Source organism: Xiphophorus couchianus, chromosome 5 (genome assembly GCF_001444195.1).
Source record: "Xiphophorus couchianus chromosome 5, X_couchianus-1.0, whole genome shotgun sequence".
Classification (NCBI taxonomy): domain Eukaryota; kingdom Metazoa; phylum Chordata; class Actinopteri; order Cyprinodontiformes; family Poeciliidae; genus Xiphophorus; species Xiphophorus couchianus.
The window spans coordinates 31,481,437-31,499,625 of record NC_040232.1 but is presented as its reverse complement, the minus strand read 5'-3'; the positions used below and the strand labels follow the sequence as shown (position 1 = coordinate 31,499,625).

Genomic DNA, 18,189 nt, shown 5'->3' with positions numbered 1-18,189 from the left:
TAATGTGAATCTGTATAAACCTTATGTTCAAATTAAGATCCTCCAGGCTTTTACAGATGAACCAGTTGAGGTTAGAAATATTTATAAATTAGTTTTTGGTATGTCTGCTTTTTTTTTTTTTTTTTTTTTTTTGTAGAATTGCCACATTTATTGTCATTCATTCGGGCAAGGGGTGTTATTGTTTGTGAACTACATTTTAAAATGTCAATTTTCCAGGCACATACTGCTACAGCACAATTATTATTACGATTACAAGAACAGATGAATGATTTTACTTCTTTAGTTTACAGGAATTGTAGGGGAAAGCCAATAGTTGACCATTTAAATACTATTATTCTAAGTCCTAGTGCGAAAAAAAAATTATATAAGATAATTTTCTCTTACGTTCCTCAACTTAAAAGTGCGAAAATCGCCAACCCTGAACCGCAGACGGACAATAAACACTTTTCACCGTAGACTCAACGGAGGAAGAGGCGAGTCTGGATCCCTCCGCGTCTACTGGCTGAAGCCACGGTCATGTGACCAGTGACGTCAGCGACGAAATGGCGGCCTCCTTGTTTAGTAAATTGACACAAGGTCCGAGCTGGTAAACAAAAATACGCTTCGATTTTTGTCACCGGAGCCACCTTTGAGAGGCGGGAGAGCGGGTGTGTATTCGGTGTTTCGCCGGTGGATCGTAGCGGTGCTTTAGCTAGCCTTGCTTCGGAGGGTTCGAGCTTCTCCCCGCAGGGGGAACTGCGGACTGTTTTCAGATCGGCCGTAACCAGACATGGGTCTGGGACCTGCTGCTCGCTTTAAAGCAGGTCTAAATCGGTCTCTTTTTCTGGGAGAAACGCTTGTATCTTTATTACCCCCTCACGCCGCCACACCCACCACGTAATTCATAAATGAGTTACTAATGTCGTCGGCCTGTTGATCCTGCCTGCACAGGAATAAACAAAAACAAAAAGACAAAAAAAAAAAACAACCCTCCACCAGGCCAGAGTTTTTTTTATACATATATTTCTACGCCACAACATATTTATTTATGTTGTACATGATGAGCAATAGCTGCTAAATTATGAACGGAATTGGAAGAATTCATCTTATTCATTTTGTGAATTTGTAAACAACAATCTCACGCAGAGCTTTTAGCCAATAGGAGAGCTCATCGATGAAGAGCATTGAGACGTGATTGGTCGGTTTATGTTTTTTTGTTCTTTTTGACGTCGTGGCGTGCCACCCTTAAATTAAGTGGACGTGGTGAAAACACAGGTCTTGTGTCTGGAGGTTGTTACGTACAGGTGCAATAAATAAGAATATAGCCACCTTCCCAAAATAATAGCCTAAGTCATTTTCTGCCAAAAACTAATTTTTTGCCTAAAGCATTTTTGGTAAGAAAGAGGTGGTGATTATGATTATTTAATAAAAAATATTTATTACTTAATTTTATTTACATATTCTTTTTATTCTTGCCAAAATCACTTTTGGCAAAATATGTACTTTTTTTTTTTTTTTTTTAGGAAGGTGACAATATTATAGAACACTTAAATGTTTTGACTACCATATTTTTTGGACTATAAGCCACTACTTTTTTCCTACACTTTGAACCATGCGGCTTATGGCCCGGTGCGGCTTTTCTGTGTATTTTCCTTCAAGGGTGAGGGGGGCGGCTCTGTAGCAGGAAATGAAGCATTGGAAGTCAAAATTGGAAATCAAAGAAAGTGCTAATTTTCAGCCTGCTGCTACACATGCTAACAGCAGGCACCATGGATAAATTTTCTCTAACTCATATGATGCAGCTTTTAAGTTGGTGGCTATCGATCTGGCAGTACAAGAGGGAAATAGAGCCACTGCACGTAAGCTCGGCGTGAACGAATCCATGGTGCGGAGTTGGAGACGCAGGACTGCGTCCTTAATAAATCCAGCAGATTTATTAGGAGGCAGCCCTCTGCTGGGTCCTTATGGAAAACCGAGAGTGGCGGAGATACCAGCGGCTTATATATGTACATTTCCAGTTTTTTTTTTTTTATTATTTATCAAAAAATTGTAGCTGCGGCTTATAGAATGGTGTGCTTTATAGTCTGGAAAATACGGTAATTCAACTGCTTACATGCTTAGTATGATTGAAAAAAAAATCCCATTTATTAATTTTCTAAAACAAAAAATGTACTTTATTGCTACATAGCAATATTACACAAGAAGCCTGATCTCCACAGAGTGTTGTGTGAAAGCAAATCAATGGAAAGTTTGGTGGAAGGAAAGTGTGTGCTCAAAAAAGGTTTGTCAAAAAAGGTGATTGCTTCCTTAGCAATTGTCTTTTGTGAAGGATGTTATTTTCAGTGTGGATAATAATCCTGTTTTAAAATGACTCTTTTAATTTAATGTCATATTCAAATTTTCAATTAAAATTAATTTTTGATTTTTTTTGGTTGCATGCCAAAACAATTTACAGCAGTAGTATATTACACTGAGAGTGTAAGCAATCTGTATAATCCATTAGTTTCACTGAATTAATCGACTGAAATAAGTACTTTGTCTGATGACATTCTGAGTCATTGAGATGCACCTTTAATTTGTGCGAGTTTGTTTGTGTAATATTTAACCCTGAGTGCCGTCATAGTTGCTGAACTGGCACATTATGGCAGGTTAAAGATCCGGGTGTAGTCTGTGACTTTGAGCTCCACGTAGAGTCAGCCAGGCCGAGTGCCGCTTCAGTCGACATGGCTTCTCAAAAGTCAGGTAAAATGCAGCTAATTAGCAAGATCCAAGGAAGGACAGAAGCTTTTTTTTACCCTAACTACTACTTTTCAACTTGTAAAGTTGTAAACTCCCTCATAAGAAAGTGTTTGTTTGTTTTTAATTGCTCATACAGAAAATATGTGATTTTATTTTCTTGAATACAGACACAGCTATGTCTCCAAAGATCACAGGGGAGCTTCTGCGGCTTCTTCGGCAGGCAATGAGGAATTGCAAATATTTCTCAGAGCCAATCCATGCTTACATAGTCCCATCTGGAGATGCACATCAAGTAAGAGAAAAAACATGCGCATCATTTACGCAATACTTCCTGATTCAAGTATAATTTTATGTATATCTACCTGTAGAGATTAGACCAAAATGTATGGGGGAATTTTGTCTGTGCCATAATTCGATTTCACACATTTTTCGGTCTGAAAGCAGGATTTCATGTCTTTTGTTCTCAAAACTTTTAATATTTGTGCTTACATATTTATTTCGAAAGCAGGACTTTCTTCTCAAAACATGTAATGCTTGTACTCACAACTTCAATTTGAATTTCGTTGTCCTTGTGACAATGACAGTAAAGATTTATCTAATCTTATCTTAAATATTCACTGTGCTTTCTCAAACCTTTCCTCCCTGCGCTCAAAACTTGTCTCTGCTCAGATCAAACCTCTGCTTGCAAAACCCACAGACATGATAAAAGAGTAGACCCCACATTGGCTTAAAAATGCGGGGTCTCAACGTTACGTTGGGAACGTGGTATGGTTCCCAACGTAAAAGCTGCAGTGTGTAATTTAGAAACAAAATGTTGTTGTTTTTTTTTTTACACATTTGTTAAAACTGTCACTATGTTGTGATTGTATAACATGAGATAGACACTCTGTGAAAACATTTAGCTCCTCTCCCTCCTTGCTGTGGTGCTACTGCCATCTTCAGAAATACACAGTTGGATCAGAAGCAACCAATCGGAGTCAGGAGGAGGGTCTTCTCGCTGTCAATCACACTCGTGTATGCACCGACTGTAAATTATGCTGTGTTGAGCCTGCTTTTGTCTTGCAGAGTGAATACATTGCCCCATGCGACTGCAGACGGGAATTCATCTGTGGATTCAATGGTTCTGCAGGTATGCTTTGCTTGGATGTGAGCAGATTGGGTGCTCTAAGGGCCTGCTGAGAATCACCTGCTTTTAATCTTTTCATACGTCCAGAGAGACTTCCAGGTTTATATCTGTTCTCATTTTCGTCTTACTGAGTCCAGCACCCGATCTTACTGTAGGATTATGTAAAAGCCTATTTTTTTTGGCTTTTTTTTGTTGAGACAAGCCTCGCTTCAGAAGGAAACATCTTTTGTAATGGAGCGAAGACGAGCTCATTGGTTATCCTCTACTGTAATCAGAGATTTTACCATTTAAAACTGTGTAACACGGCTCCTCAGACCTGGTCAGTCGGAATGTGATGCTTTGTGTAACAAACACAAAGCGAAGCAGCTCTTTCGTTCTGCTTCATTATTCAGGAACAGCCATTATCACAGAGCAGCACGCTGCCATGTGGACAGACGGACGATATTTCCTCCAGGCCAGCCAGCAGATGGACAACAACTGGGCTCTGATGAAGATGGGTGAGCCTCCTCGTTGGTGTTTTGGTTGACTGGAACCTTAAAAAGAAGGGTCAAATTAATAATAACAAATAACAATATTATAAGCATCTTTAAAACCTAAGTTAGGTGTAAAATTCAAGTTGTACTGCTTTTAAATACTTACAGGACTGAAGGAGACACCGTCACAGGAGGATTGGCTGATCAACGTCCTGCCAGAAAACTCCAAAGTGGGAGTAGATCCTTGGATCATTGCTGCTGGTACGAGGCATTGGTTTATTTCCTTTTCCCGTCAAACTTCGTGTGTTTCCTGTAACACCTCAGAGTGACATTTCTTTATAGAAGATGATGCATGTAGCTGAATTAAGACCCAACTCGGGGGCCGCCGTTAATCCTACGGCCTCCAGGACGACTGTTGCTGGTTCAGACAAATTGGGACAAATTCACTTCAGTGTAAATTAGGTCTGTTCTCTGTTGACCATTCTGATGATTAATTGATTTTATTCTAACAAAAATTTAAAATTTTGCCATAGTGGCGGTATCAAAACCAGCCAGAGATATTGGCCCAAATTTTCATATCTGCACATCTTTATCAATTCTGTAGCTTAGAAAATTCTGAAAATGCCATCCGATTATCACAACGAGGCGTTGAATTCTCGGTCGAGCTGCGACTGTAAACCCATGAGCCACTGCTTGTGTTTTTCTTCCTTCCACTCCTCTTTTTTCAGTGGTAAACACAACACCAGGGTTTTTCTCTGACGGCATCATAGATGCTTTCTGCATTTCAAATGCAGCCCGAAAAACCAACAGCTTCCCTTGGTCTTTGACCAACTGGCTCGTATGCACAATTTGGAGGTGTGTGCTGTTCTCTCCAGCTCAAAACTTGCCTAGCATGATCCCTAAAAATCTCTGATGAATTGTAGCCACAGCTGTGTTTGCAAGACACACGCCATGTATAATCAAAGCCGTGACGGCACCAGACTCCTCTGTGCAGACGTCTTGCAGTCCCTCCAGGAAGTTGCGAGCGCAACTATTTACGCAAATCCCCTCTTCTTTTTGGAAATTTTGTGCAGACTTGCAATTTTCAACAATCATCGCAACTTTTCCGCAAATCTGACCAGTAACGTTAATGCGTTCTTTATTTCAATCTATTCTGATCACTGCAGCTCAGCTGAATTTTGACCAATCGCTTTTGCCGCCTTCTAATTTAACTTCCTGTTTTATGACATCCTTGCAAGACAAAAGTACGTGTTGCACTAAATGCTATAATTTGCCTTTTTTGTTGTTCTTTTTGCAATGAAAAACATTTTTAGATGTGTTGTAGGACTTGCTGAAACTGTGCTCATGCGCTTAAACACATATTTAAAATACATTTTTATTGTCACAGTAGAAAGCAAAAGGTCAGGGAGGAGACATTAGACCAGAGGCCAGCAGCGGAGCGATGAGGCAGGGTCTTCTCAGGTGAGGAGGGATTATAACGTGATGAGATAAAGAGAAGGGAAGGTTACGTGCAGCAATTTCAACTTTTGTCTAAGTCAACGTTCTGGCAAAAATAAAACTTGAAGAAAATTCCCAACTTTGACCACAACATTTTGCTAAAAGTGCAGCAAAATCAGTGATTTTATGCCGCAACAATCACACAAAAAACATTGCAACATTCTGGAGGGACTGGTGTTTTCACCACCATCATCATCATCATCAAGCTCAGTTTCACCACCGATACTTTGTGTATGTTTAAAACCGTCATCGGGAACTCCCTCACTCCACCATGAGTAATCGGGACCGCGCGGAAACCATCTACGTTCTTTTTTTTTTTTTTTCATTCCAATTTTATGTACGGTAATTTCATGCTGTCGTTTTAGTCCGGTGTGACAGTGGCCTTACACAATATCGAGTCATTTTAAAAAAACAACATTAAATTCAAAAAAGATAAAGCACGTCTTTGCAAAGAAATACTTGTCCACAAAAACTTGTGATGTTGTGTTTCAGACCAGTGGAAGAACATGTCCAAGGCACTGACCAGTGCTGGCCACTCACTGGTGGCCGTGCAGGACAACCTGATCGACGTGGTCTGGACGGACCGGCCGGACAGGCCGAGCACGCAGCTCCACACCCTGGGACTGGAATACACTGGTCAGGCATTGACACTGTTGCTCTGTGCAGAATTACAATAGTAGAACGAGGTTATGGTTGAGTCTCAAAAATAGCTTTACAAAAAAATAAAAAAAGTCTTCTCTCTCTGTTTTTACTGTTTTAAAACATTCCATGTGCGATTACTGTCCGGGAGCTCGGTACTCTGGGTTGAGGATGCCGTTCTACCTGCAGGTATCTCCTGGCAGGACAAGATCACGATGCTGCGAGGCAAGATGACGGAGAGGAAGATCAGCTGGTTTGTGGCTACAGCTCTCGATGAGATCGCGTGTACGTTAAGTTGCATCAATTTTGAAATATTTCTGAGTTTTGAGTTAATGCCATGGTGGAAGGAAAGACCAGGGGAAGGGAGAGAACCAAATAATAAGACTCATAGTGTTTCATCTTTATCATTTATTTACTTATTCTTTGTTCAGGCATAAACTTTTATTTATTCATCCTCTATTTGTTTGCTTTCTTTTTTTCTTCCCTTCTCCACTTTTTCCCAAAGTATCTGTGACGCTAAATTAATTAGAGAACAGAAAAATAAGTCATATTAGAAAATAACTGCCAAGATTAAAACAAACAAAAAAATCCACATATTAATCAATTACATTTTTTGTGACACCAATTGACTATGTTCTGTGTTTTGTTTTTGTTTTGAATGTGCCCTTTTTTTAATGTTTACCTACATGTTTGTTTGTGAAAGAACTTGTTGTTCTTTCTGTTTGGTTATTTGATTTCTATTGCTGCCATTCGTTCTCTCATTTGGTTAATTATTTTGCAGATCAATAAAAAAAAGTCACTTGAACTGGAGATAAAATCATCAACTAACAGTAAAAAAAAATAAATAAATAAAAAAAAAAAATATATATATATATATATATATACAGTATATATATAGAAATAGTCTCTTGCTGGGGATTGTTTGATCTGAGGATTTAGGTTGCCCAGTAAAATGCCGACTTTATTAGATTCGAGTCACATTTAGGCTCGATTATTATCAATGACAATGGCAGTTTGATAACAAGAGTCATAAATAAGCCAAATTATTTTCCTTTTACGCATGCCCTGATGGTGGATTAAGATGTAAATATTGCTACCTAATTTTGCGGTTTTATTGAATCGATTTTGTGCTTTTCATTTTTCAGGGCTCTTCAATCTGAGAGGTGCAGACATTAATTACAACCCAGTGTTTTTTGCATATGCCATCGTGGGAATGAACTCCATAAGGTAACGGCACGACGTCGCAGCCGCAAACTGGCATTAAGTCTAAAGCTACTGAGTTGAGCTAGAGATGCTACCGTTGTAAAAACTTGATTTCTATAACAGAAAAAACAACAATTATGAGTCATTATGGCTACATAGCTAAAGTAGGTATGTTGGAATTTTTTTTTTTTTTTACATATAGGAAATCATATTTCCTGTTTAAAAAAAATCCAAAGCTATTCCTCAGTGTTTATTAATCCCTACTGGTTGACGTCCAGAGGAGCTACTTAAATATGATCAGAGCAGAAATTTAAGTCAAACCTTTGAGCTCCTTCCGTCGCTTTGCCTGTCAGTGCGACGGAACCAGGAAATATGTGGAACACGTTTTCAGTCACTTTTTGCACAAGTAACTAGATATTTTCTTAGCATTTATGCATTATTATTATTACATTATACTGCATATGTAAATATATAAAGGAGAGCCTAAATTAAAATTAAAGCAGTGCATCAGAATTTTATGTATCTTCTTTACGAGTGAATTCGTCCCCCTCACCTCCATTCCCGCTTTTAGGCTTTTTGTGGACCTGAAGCGGCTGTCTGACACGGTAGTGCGGGACCACCTGCAGCTGGACTCCCCCAGGCGGCCCGAGCTGAGCGTCCAGACCTTCCCGTATGAGTCCGTCTACACCGAGCTCCAGGCGATCTGCGCCGCGCTCGGCCCCAAAGACAAAGTGTGGATCTGTGACAAGGCCAGCTGCGCTCTTATGCAGGTCGTCCCAAAGGTGAGAGAAGACTGGACGGTTTGCTCTGGACTTTGTCAGAAAGGGAAGTTGAACTCAGTTCTTAGTAAGCAGGAAAAGCTGTTTGTTTACGTCCTCACGGAGCTGTTGCAGGTCTATGGTGGTTTGTGTTGCAGGTTACAAGCACATTGTAGGGAAAACACCCACATGCATCTCCAGGACATCAGTTTTGAAGTTACTTTTAGATGTACAACAGTTAACCCATTCCTCTAGCAGTCTGTACAAAAAAAGGCTCACTTGTTGATTTGCTAATAATTGAACTAGCATACTTAAAAAAAATATGCTCTAAAATAGTTCTGAACTTAAAAAATAAATATCAACAAAAAAGTTTTTTTGAGCTTAGTTTGCTGTGCAATCATTAAATTAGAACAATTTGGATTGTAATTATTAGAATTAAATAAATCCTGAGATACTTAGGATTTTTTTTATAAATTGTGTATGATTTATTTCTATGTTTAATACATTTTTGCTTCATTTACATTAAGGTATGTATCAAAGCATTTATTTTGTTATTTCGCAAATATACATAAGTTGATATGTATACATATTAAAACACTAGGACATTTTTTTTACTTGTCGGTTAAATTAAAGAAAACTAAACGGAAAGAAAAAAAAAGATTAAAATTAAAAGGCTGATTTGTGTTGGCTCTTAATAATGTCTCTTATCATTTAGGCTCACAGGACTCCGATTCCCTACACTCCGCTCTGCCTCTCCAAAGCCGTAAAGAACGCCACCGAGATCAAGGGCATGAAAATGGCCCATGTAAGAGATTTTGAACCTTAAAAATATGTAATTTACATAAAACTTGAGCCATTGATTTCCTCTTCAATTCAGTTCTGCTTAAAAATAAAGACAGATGGTTTTTTTGTTGTTGTTTTTCTTCTCTCTCTCAACAGATCAAGGATGCTGTTGCTCTTTGTGAACTCTTTGCTTGGTTGGAAAAGGAGGTATTCTTTTTCACAAAACCTGTCAGTAGAAATATATTCTCTACTTATGGATGTATAACTGGAGACTCACAGGCAAGGATCAAGCCTGGCTCACGTTTGGATCTTTTGATTGTTTGAAACTGGGAACACTTTGTTCAAGTAGATGCGTTTAAATCACTTAGTTCCACTCAAACCTCTAAGGGTGCCAGTGTTGTTTTTTTTCACACCACTTGTTGTCGCTTCGGCGGCTGTTTCGTAGATCCCCAACGGCAACGTGACTGAGATCTCTGCAGCCGATAAGGCCGAGGAACTCCGCAGGTGATTTTCGGCTTTCCGTGTCCAGTTTGTGACGTCAATTCGGTTGACTTTGTGTCACCTTTAATTCCACAGAAACCTGAATTGTTGCAGGTCTGAATAAGTGCTATAAAAGGAAATAAAAAAGATATATTTGAGAATTCTGCCCAGCTCTCTAAAATATCCATGCTTCCTTTCACTCCTTCATCCTTCTTTCTTTCCTTCTTCATTTACTACTGCTTTCTAGCAAAAGCTTATGGCAGTAGTAATATCTGTCTTACATTCATAGTAATTATTTGTATTCAGAATTTAAGATTTTTCCGTTAAGGACAGATTACTTTGGTAGATTTGGAAAAGTGTGAAGGTTTGACATAAAAAAAATGTATAGGAACCCTGATTTCTGCATTTAAAAGATGTGTGAAGACTTGTGAAATTCACCAATCATGAGAAATATCGCCCTCTACTGGACTTTTGAATAAGAAACGTGTCCACTGGAGGTGTAAAAAACCATATTTTCATAAAACTTTGTTATTTTGGGGGGTGTTTTTTGCTATACACATTATTAAATAAGCATATTTAATGCAACATAATTCGCTGACGGTGGTTTGTAATTTAGATTCTTCAGTGTGGTTCAGCTTCCTAAGGTTTAGGGATTTTGACACAATGTGTGCAGGATGTGCTGAATGAATTTCTTTCTGTTTTTCTTTCCAGTCAGCAGAAAGACTTTGTTGGCCTCAGCTTCCCCACCATCTCCAGCGTGGGTCCGAATGGAGCCATCATACATTACCGGTCAGTGAGGAGACCAAGCAAACAAGCAAAACCTGTGGAATAATTTTGACCTTTGACACAGCTAACCCACATTTCCTTCTTGCAGACCCCTTCCTGAAACCAACAGAACTCTTACTGTGAATGAAGTTTATCTGATTGACTCTGGAGCTCAGTACATGTAAATATGTTGCTGTTGCATATCAGTTATTTTATGGCATACATTGCTTGGTTCAGCTGATATCTACTGACATGAACGACCAAGAGAACTTGCGTTGTGTGTTTGGCAGCGATGGAACCACAGATGTCACCCGCACCGTGCATTTCGGGACGCCTTCCGCTTTTGAGAAGGTGAACCGGCTTATTGTTGTGAAAATGGGCTTGACGTATTGGTTCTAACCACCCAATCTGTTATAAATGTGGATAACTTTGCTTTTTATTCCCCCGCAGGAATGCTTTACTTACGTGCTGAAGGGACACATAGCTGTCAGCGCTGCCATTTTCCCCAATGGAACTAAAGGCAAGCACTGCTTCTCTAGTAGAGATTACTCCTTTAAGAGGATTTATGAGTGTTGATCAGAAAGTCATGAGGTCTGATGAATTAATTCATTCATTTTCAACTTTCTAATACTTTATGGAAATGTATCTGGTATTTTCTTCTTCTTTTTAACTACAAGTCATCAGTAAACTGTCATATAACTGAGGACTGGTGACGGTTGATTTTTGCAAAATTAAGACGATTTTTGTAGAACTTTCACTTTGATAGTGTCTGTTGTTTTTGTAATTTTTTTTGGTCAGAAAAGTCCAATTTTGTTGACTATAAAAGCACTAAAATTATAAAATATCCAAAGGGGTGATTATGTTTAATAGGCACTGTATGTATTTTGGATTTTAAACTAGGAATCTTCATATTTAAGATAACTCCTTTAATAAAATTACAACAGCTCTGTAATTTAAATCTGACCTGGAAGCTGCAGATCAGACCCAGAGAGCCGCCCATAATATCGAAACCACTTCCAAGGGTCCACACCGAGGCAATTTGTCTGTAAAAAATGTAGGCAATATGTGCTATGTATTTTAATCTACAGCTTTTTCTCCTTGACTAACTGCGTCCGTGTGTCCAGGCCACCTGCTGGACTCGTTTGCCCGTGCCGCCCTGTGGGAGTCAGGACTGGACTACCTTCACGGAACGGGTCACGGCGTGGGCTGCTTCCTCAACGTCCACGAGGGGCCCTGCGGCATCAGCTACAAAACCTTCGCCGACGAACCTCTGGAGGCCGGAATGATCGTCAGCGACGGTACGACACGGGATGGGAGGGCAGGAGGGATTAACGTCACCAAACTCAGAGAGGCTGCAGACAGAAATGACCAACTTTTAATTTTTTTTGGCTTTATTCCTAGATTTCAACTACTAGACTTTGAGTTACTACATTCAGGGTCTTTGGAAATGTTTAGCATTTTGTGGTTTTATTAGTAATTTTTCAGTCTTGGATACGTTATTGGAAAAAATGAAAATCAAACTAATTTTTTTTTAAAAAGAGAGAAAACAAATCTGATATTTATCTATAATTTCTACTTTAACTTGTCATAATCAGAGTTTAACATTTAAGCTGCAGTGTTTTTGGAGATTTATTTTTAGTTTGTGTAGGACAACCCACTCATGAATGCTCACTTGTTTAAAGATCTAAATAAAGGTGGATTTACATTACATCTTAATGTAAACTCACCTCTAAAAGATTCCTGATCTGAGTAACCTTGGCATTAGTTGATATTTGAGATATTTTTCGACATTCTCCAAAGACTACATTATCCTTCCCTTGTTTATGTTGTTTTTCTAGAGCCTGGATACTATGAAGACGGATCGTTTGGGATTCGTATTGAAAACGTGGTCCTCGTTGTTCCCGCTAAGCCCAAAGTAAAAACACAGTTGCAAATAAATATCATCTCAAAAATCAATAAAATGCCATGTCCAATCATCATATGGTGTAATTTCTGCCTTCTTTTCTGTTTTTCTTCCATCTGTGCTTCAAGTACAACTACAGGAACAGGGGGAGTCTGACGTTTGAGCCTCTGACTTTGGTTCCTATCCAAGTGAAGATGATGAACACGGAGCTGCTCACCCAGAAGGAGGTGAGAGACCTGTACATCGAATACATCAATTTTGGAAAACTGTAAGCATCATGTATTAGATGCATTGAGTTTACTGTAATCCGACGTGACTCCAAGCAGAATAAATTCACAACAAATTTAAACTTGTAAAACCAGTTCTTGATTTGAACAATCATTTACGGTGATGTTCGCGATGCATGATTAAATTAAACATAAAAGCTTCAAACGTGCGCCGTTTTCCTCAGAAGTGCTCTGCTGTCAGTATCTGCGGTTTCCATCCATTTTGCAATGGAAACGCAGCCGGTGCCATCATGGCTTCTCCACCCTTGTGTCCCTGCAGAAGGACTGGGTGAACGAGTACCACCGGAGGTGCAGGGAGGTGGTTGGTGCGGAGCTGGAGCGGCAGGGCAGGATGGAGGCTCTGCAGTGGCTGGTCAGGGAGACGCAGCCCGTCGTCTGAGGACTCCACGTCCTCTCAGTGGTTGCTCTGCGATAACCCTTTCACTTCTTCTCCCCTCTGTCTGTAATCCACGCTCTGCTTGCCTTTTTTAAACAACGCCACCAGTTTTATTAAAACCTGTTAATAGTCACTTCAGATTCTTTTTCTATTTTATGTCTCGGAAAATGTGACGGTGATGTTTTTAAAGACTTCGCAAATCCTTTCCATTAAAGGTACAATGTGCAAAATCGACTCTGTCGTCAAAGATGTTTGAAAATTGTTTCGTTTTGAACTTATTAGCTTAGTTTTAGTTTCTAAATTTGGAAATTTGAGGAAACCCAGTGGAGCAACGGTGACCGATGGCATGGCTCCCTGAACCATCACTGACTGGAAACGTCACCTGGATTCTGCACCTCTCCGCTCCTCTTCCACTTGACCTTGATTTCCAAATAAAATGCAACAGTTCCTCTCATCTGAAATGACGATTTTGTACCACTTAGAAACCTCTGACAGGAAGTTAAGAAGTGGTGTTAGAAAACACAAAAGGACAAGCTCACATCCTGGATATGTATAATTATTGAATTCACGACTCCAGCAACGTTCATGTCTTGAATCTCCCTCCTTTTTTGTTTAGTTAATTTCTCTCCCACTTTCCATAAATGCTTAAATGCAGCACTTATTAACATAGTAATAAATATTACAATAACTGTTTTGTTCCATCCATCCATTTTCTGTTCACCCATGTCCCTAATGGGGTCAGGAGGGTTGCTGGTGCCTATCTCCAGCTACGTTCCGGGCAAGAGGCGGGGTTCACCCTGGACAAGTCGCCGGTCTGTCAACACAAAGACATACAGGACAAACACTCACCCCTAACAGTCACGTTTTTGGACTGTGGGAGGAAGCCGGAGTACCCGGAGAGAACCCATGCATGCACAGGGAGAACATGCAAACTCCATGCAAACCCCGGGCCAAGGCAACAGTGCTACCAACTGCGCCACTGTGCAGCCCCAACTGTTTTGTTAGTGTTTACAAATGAGTTGTATTTAGGCACTATAACAACGTATTTTTAAATCAACTAATCTAAAATAACTTTTAATGTTAAAAATCAGTCCTAATCAACATGGAATAACACTGGAAGCAAAAACTAGACTTAAAAGGAAATGATAGGAAAACATGTTTATTGTACCAGAACTATCCATTTCAATGTTTGATAAAAGGAAAAAAAAAGGAAAAGCTAAGTTAATACATTTGTCCTTATGGAGATATGTTGTGGGATTTTTTTTTCAGTTTTAAATATAAGAATTATACGGCAATGACTCGTATTTTGAGTCCGGGTTATCATAAAGTCAAAACTTTTCTCCTGGCTCTTGCATTTTTACACTGCGTTAATGAAACTGAAGATTTTAACCTACAAGGTTCTGATAGTGGACAAAGCTACAGACGAGATTAACTTCATAGCCATTTCTTTTCTTCTAATTGTTTAAAGCTGCATGTAAAATATGGGAGGGTCCAAGATGAATCCGCTGCTGGGGTCACTGGCGTACTCTCGTAACGACGGCGGCATTGTCAGCAAAGTCTGCTGCTGCAGTCTGCCGCCGCCGCTGGTGGTGCTGGTGGCGGTGGCTTTTTTGTGTTCCTCCTCCTCTTCCTCGTTCAGTCCCACTGGCAGAGGGTTGCTGTAGATGAAGTAGACCCTGGAGTTGTCCTTTGCAGCCTCCGGCCTCCTGAAGAACGCCAGAGGGTTGATGAAGCTGGTCGACCGCTTCACAGCTTTGACCGCCACCGGATTTTCCGGCTCGCCACGAGTCACGGCGCTCTCGTAAATAAGGGCTCTCTTTGACTGCCTGAGGGAAAATTTCACATTCAAATTTACATCACAGCTCCCTTCGTATTCATAAGCCCACTGTGAAAAAGAATTTGTTCTCTTTCATTATTTTCTCCATTTTTGCTTTTTTTTTTTTGTCACCGCAAGATTTTAATACGATACAATGGTGAGCCGAGTAAATACAAGCATCAGTTTTTAAATTTCCTCTTTTATTAAACCATGAATTACTTGTAATTAATGCACAGTCTCATAGAACCTGACTGAGAACAAGAATTAGATTTCAGGAGGCATCATAACATTTCCCAATCTTAAAGGGGCAGTATGATATAATTTCCAGCACAATCAGCTTAACATCTTGAAAATGAGCCTGTCTCTTTAAGAAGCTCCTGCTCTTGCCGACACTCCTCCTTCCGCTCCTCACAACAACATTCCTCCATTAAGCCGTTATCAACGTTTCTACCAGCATTGCATTGAGAATTAGCTGCCACTAGCTCAGCAGATGGCCAGTTCCACCAGGTGTTTGCTAATTGCTGCAGGCCTCGTTGCCACAGTTAAAGTTAGTGTTCATTTGTCGACAAAGCGACTCAAGGTAAATGGCATCCGTTGGAGAGTTTCAAACGGAAAACCACAGCATGACAGACATGACATGTTAAAAACACTAGATACCTGATACCTGTGGGGAAATCTTCTGTGGACCGTCCAGACAAAAGTGAAACTTTTTTGGAAGATGGCTGTATCACAAAACCACCGCTGCAGTTTAGAAAGAGAACAACATGCGAATGTTGTTCTCTTTCTAAACTGCTTTGCTTCTTCATGACGTGTGATTTCTGAAGTCTTTAGTTTGTAAACGTATGGTTCACCTCACGTGAGTCATGTAGCAGAGCAATCGTAATCGGTCAACTTGTCAATGGATCAGCAAAACAAAAATGAAAGTTTTCTCATTGCCGTAGGGACTTAAATCTGATTCAGACACCGTTTCATGAGCTGAAGCAGGTTGTTTCCAATTTGGCAAAATTAAAACTAATTTTGCTATACAGAACACGTCAAAATTCCTCCACACAGCAACGTAAATGACTTATTTCCCATTATTGCCACCAGATAAGGGACAATCACTTTTCCACATTCTTTCTTTTTTTCCCTTTAGTAAAGTTATCTTTGTCTGTAAAATTGATTTGATGATCTGAATCATATAAGTGACAAAAAAAGCTAAACATTTTATAAGGTTCTGTACAGCCTGTGAAATTCCCTTAAACTCGAATGAAAAAATGCTGCACGAGTTAATGGGATTGTCCCTCTTTTGTAAAATGAAATTTGGATAAAGATTAAACTTTTTAAAAAAAAGTTTGCTTTCAACATAGGCCAATCTTTGCATCTTAGAATCACTTATGACTTTTAGCTATCTAATGAATTGATTAATTATCTTCTTGATTGTAAACGTTAATTCTTACAGTCAGACAACTTAAACGAGTGTTGTGTTTAACAGAATACCCCGTGTATTGAGAAAACGCCTAAGATTGAGAGTTAAGTGTTTAAGTCAGTGCGATGGCGCTCCAGATACATCAGCGTGTCATTCCAACGCCGACCTTTAACATCTTAAAGGTGTGAGAGAGACTTTGTGCTGACCTGCTGCGGCTGTAGCAGATGCTGACGCAGTACAGGCCGGCGACGGCGAGAACGAACAAGACCAGGCCTATGATGACGATGTTGAACACTCTGACCTCTGGGTGCCACAGAAAAACAAACAAAGCGCCCTGAGCATCTCACAGAAACTCCTGTTTGAAGTCGTTTCTACGTTGCCATACCCACCAAACATGGGCGCGTCCGCCTCCCCGTCCTGCGGTTCAAAACCTATCGTCCTGTTCAGATGGAGTCTCTCCGCCATCGGGGCTCCGCTCATTTCGCTGCCATCGGCGTCCAAAACTGTGAAGAAAGCCTCCTCCGAGCCTCCTCTCACCAGATTCAAGAGAGCTCCCCGACCATGTGACTCAAACGGTTCGGCCGCTGCCATGGCGACACCTTCCCATCTTTTGTCAGTTCCAGTTGGACACCCTCTTTCCTGCCTGTCCGCTGGCCCGGCCGGTTTACTGCTCATTATTCTGCGCAGCTTTCTGGGGGTACACCGAGGGGAGGGAGATGCCATGCTTGTTACACCGTAATGCGATTTGAGTGGTGACCTAGAACCAGTGGGTTTGCATCCACCAAAACAAAAAAGTCAGTAAACACAAAGTTTGTGCGGCTTATGCATTCAAGTCGCCAAGAGTTGTAAATCCATGAAAAGTGACACAAAGCCAAAGTAACATTTAAGTTTATTGCTGTATATATTTATTCTACATCAACCAGTTTTCAAATATTATTTTCATATCTATGCAGAGTATCTGATTTTTGCTAACAAAGTGTTTAAAACTCATGGTACTGAACTGCATTTCCCACTTTGTTTTTTTTTAAAATTATTATTATTATTGTTGTTTACCTCGTTCTTGTGTGTGTGTTTTTTTGAAGGCGGCAGCTCAGCGAAGGATTTTAAACTGACAGCAGAATTTCACAAACTCCCAGGAAATAAAGCTCAATAGCTCCAAAATGTCCAAAACAAGCGAGAAATAAGGGAACAAAAACAGCCTTCACTTTTTCCCCCCCGCCTTTCCGCTTCAGGTCACGATGAACCACGATAGACATTACGTAATATACCAAAGTGCCTAATTAAACTGATTTTATTGTGTTGTTTTAGAAGCTGCCACACAAAATGAACCAGGAAAGAGACTTAGGTATGAAGTCTGTGTGCTTACGAAAGAACTTCTCAAGTCACTTTAAACAGAATAAAGATGCAAGAGAAGAAAACAAGAGCTGGCCAAGAAAAACTGACAAAGAAAAAAATAGTTATCGAAATTTAGACTTAAAGAAAGTAGAACCTCTATCTTTTCTAACATTTTATTATATGAATGATCTGGTTAACATATTGTTTATCAATATATCAATTCGAAAACATACACACAACTCCAATCGATTCTTATTTCAAAAACAACGATGAAGGCAAGACCATTTCAGAAAAAAATCAACTATACTATATCAGATTCCTGGAAATTAAAGGCCATTGACTTTTTTTTTGTTTAACAGAAATTAAAATGGACTATGCTAAAAAAAAAAAAAAGTTACCACTTTGCTTTATTGTGCTAATGATTTTCATTTGTAAATGTGTAAATCATACATTCTTGAGAGGTTTCATTTTTAACATTTCTCAGATCCACCAGGAAGAACATTATATCTGCAGGTATTTACGTGTCTTATCCACTGGGTGGCACTGTTGTAGCCAAAGTTGACTTTTTAAACAGTGTTTCGGTGTTTCCAAACCCATGTAAAGAACAACAGGCTTTTATTAT

The 18,189-nt window shown here is 39.7% G+C and overlaps 2 protein-coding genes across 3 annotated transcripts; one reads left to right on the top strand and one right to left on the bottom strand.

Moving 5' to 3' along the window:
- The first annotated feature begins 496 nt into the window (after nt 1-496).
- Nucleotides 497-13,242, top strand: xpnpep1 (X-prolyl aminopeptidase (aminopeptidase P) 1, soluble). 2 transcript variants are annotated; one of them, XM_028018497.1, is made up of 20 exons: nt 497-647; nt 2,886-3,010; nt 3,784-3,847; nt 4,237-4,341; nt 4,486-4,578; nt 6,307-6,450; nt 6,643-6,738; nt 7,599-7,680; nt 8,228-8,438; nt 9,130-9,219; nt 9,354-9,404; nt 9,643-9,701; nt 10,389-10,466; nt 10,552-10,623; nt 10,733-10,793; nt 10,893-10,962; nt 11,567-11,740; nt 12,281-12,357; nt 12,474-12,572; nt 12,892-13,242. In XM_028018497.1, the coding sequence occupies exons 2-20, from the start codon at nt 2,894-2,896 to the stop codon at nt 13,009-13,011; spliced, it is 1,863 nt and encodes a 620-aa protein (XP_027874298.1). In that variant the 5' UTR covers nt 497-647; nt 2,886-2,893; the 3' UTR covers nt 13,012-13,242. The 2 variants fall into 2 exon arrangements, with proteins under 2 accessions (XP_027874298.1, XP_027874297.1); XM_028018496.1 differs by lacking the exon at nt 497-647 and adding an exon at nt 2,427-2,721.
- A 909-nt stretch (nt 13,243-14,151) lies between these two features.
- LOC114145105 (uncharacterized) lies at nt 14,152-17,424 on the bottom strand. The gene is made up of 4 exons (XM_028018498.1): nt 17,286-17,424; nt 16,622-16,989; nt 16,439-16,535; nt 14,152-14,834 (listed from the first exon to the last, which is right to left on the bottom strand). The coding sequence occupies exons 2-4, from the start codon at nt 16,953-16,955 to the stop codon at nt 14,471-14,473; spliced, it is 795 nt and encodes a 264-aa protein (XP_027874299.1). The 5' UTR covers nt 16,956-16,989; nt 17,286-17,424; the 3' UTR covers nt 14,152-14,470.
- Nucleotides 17,425-18,189: the final 765 nt, after the last annotated feature.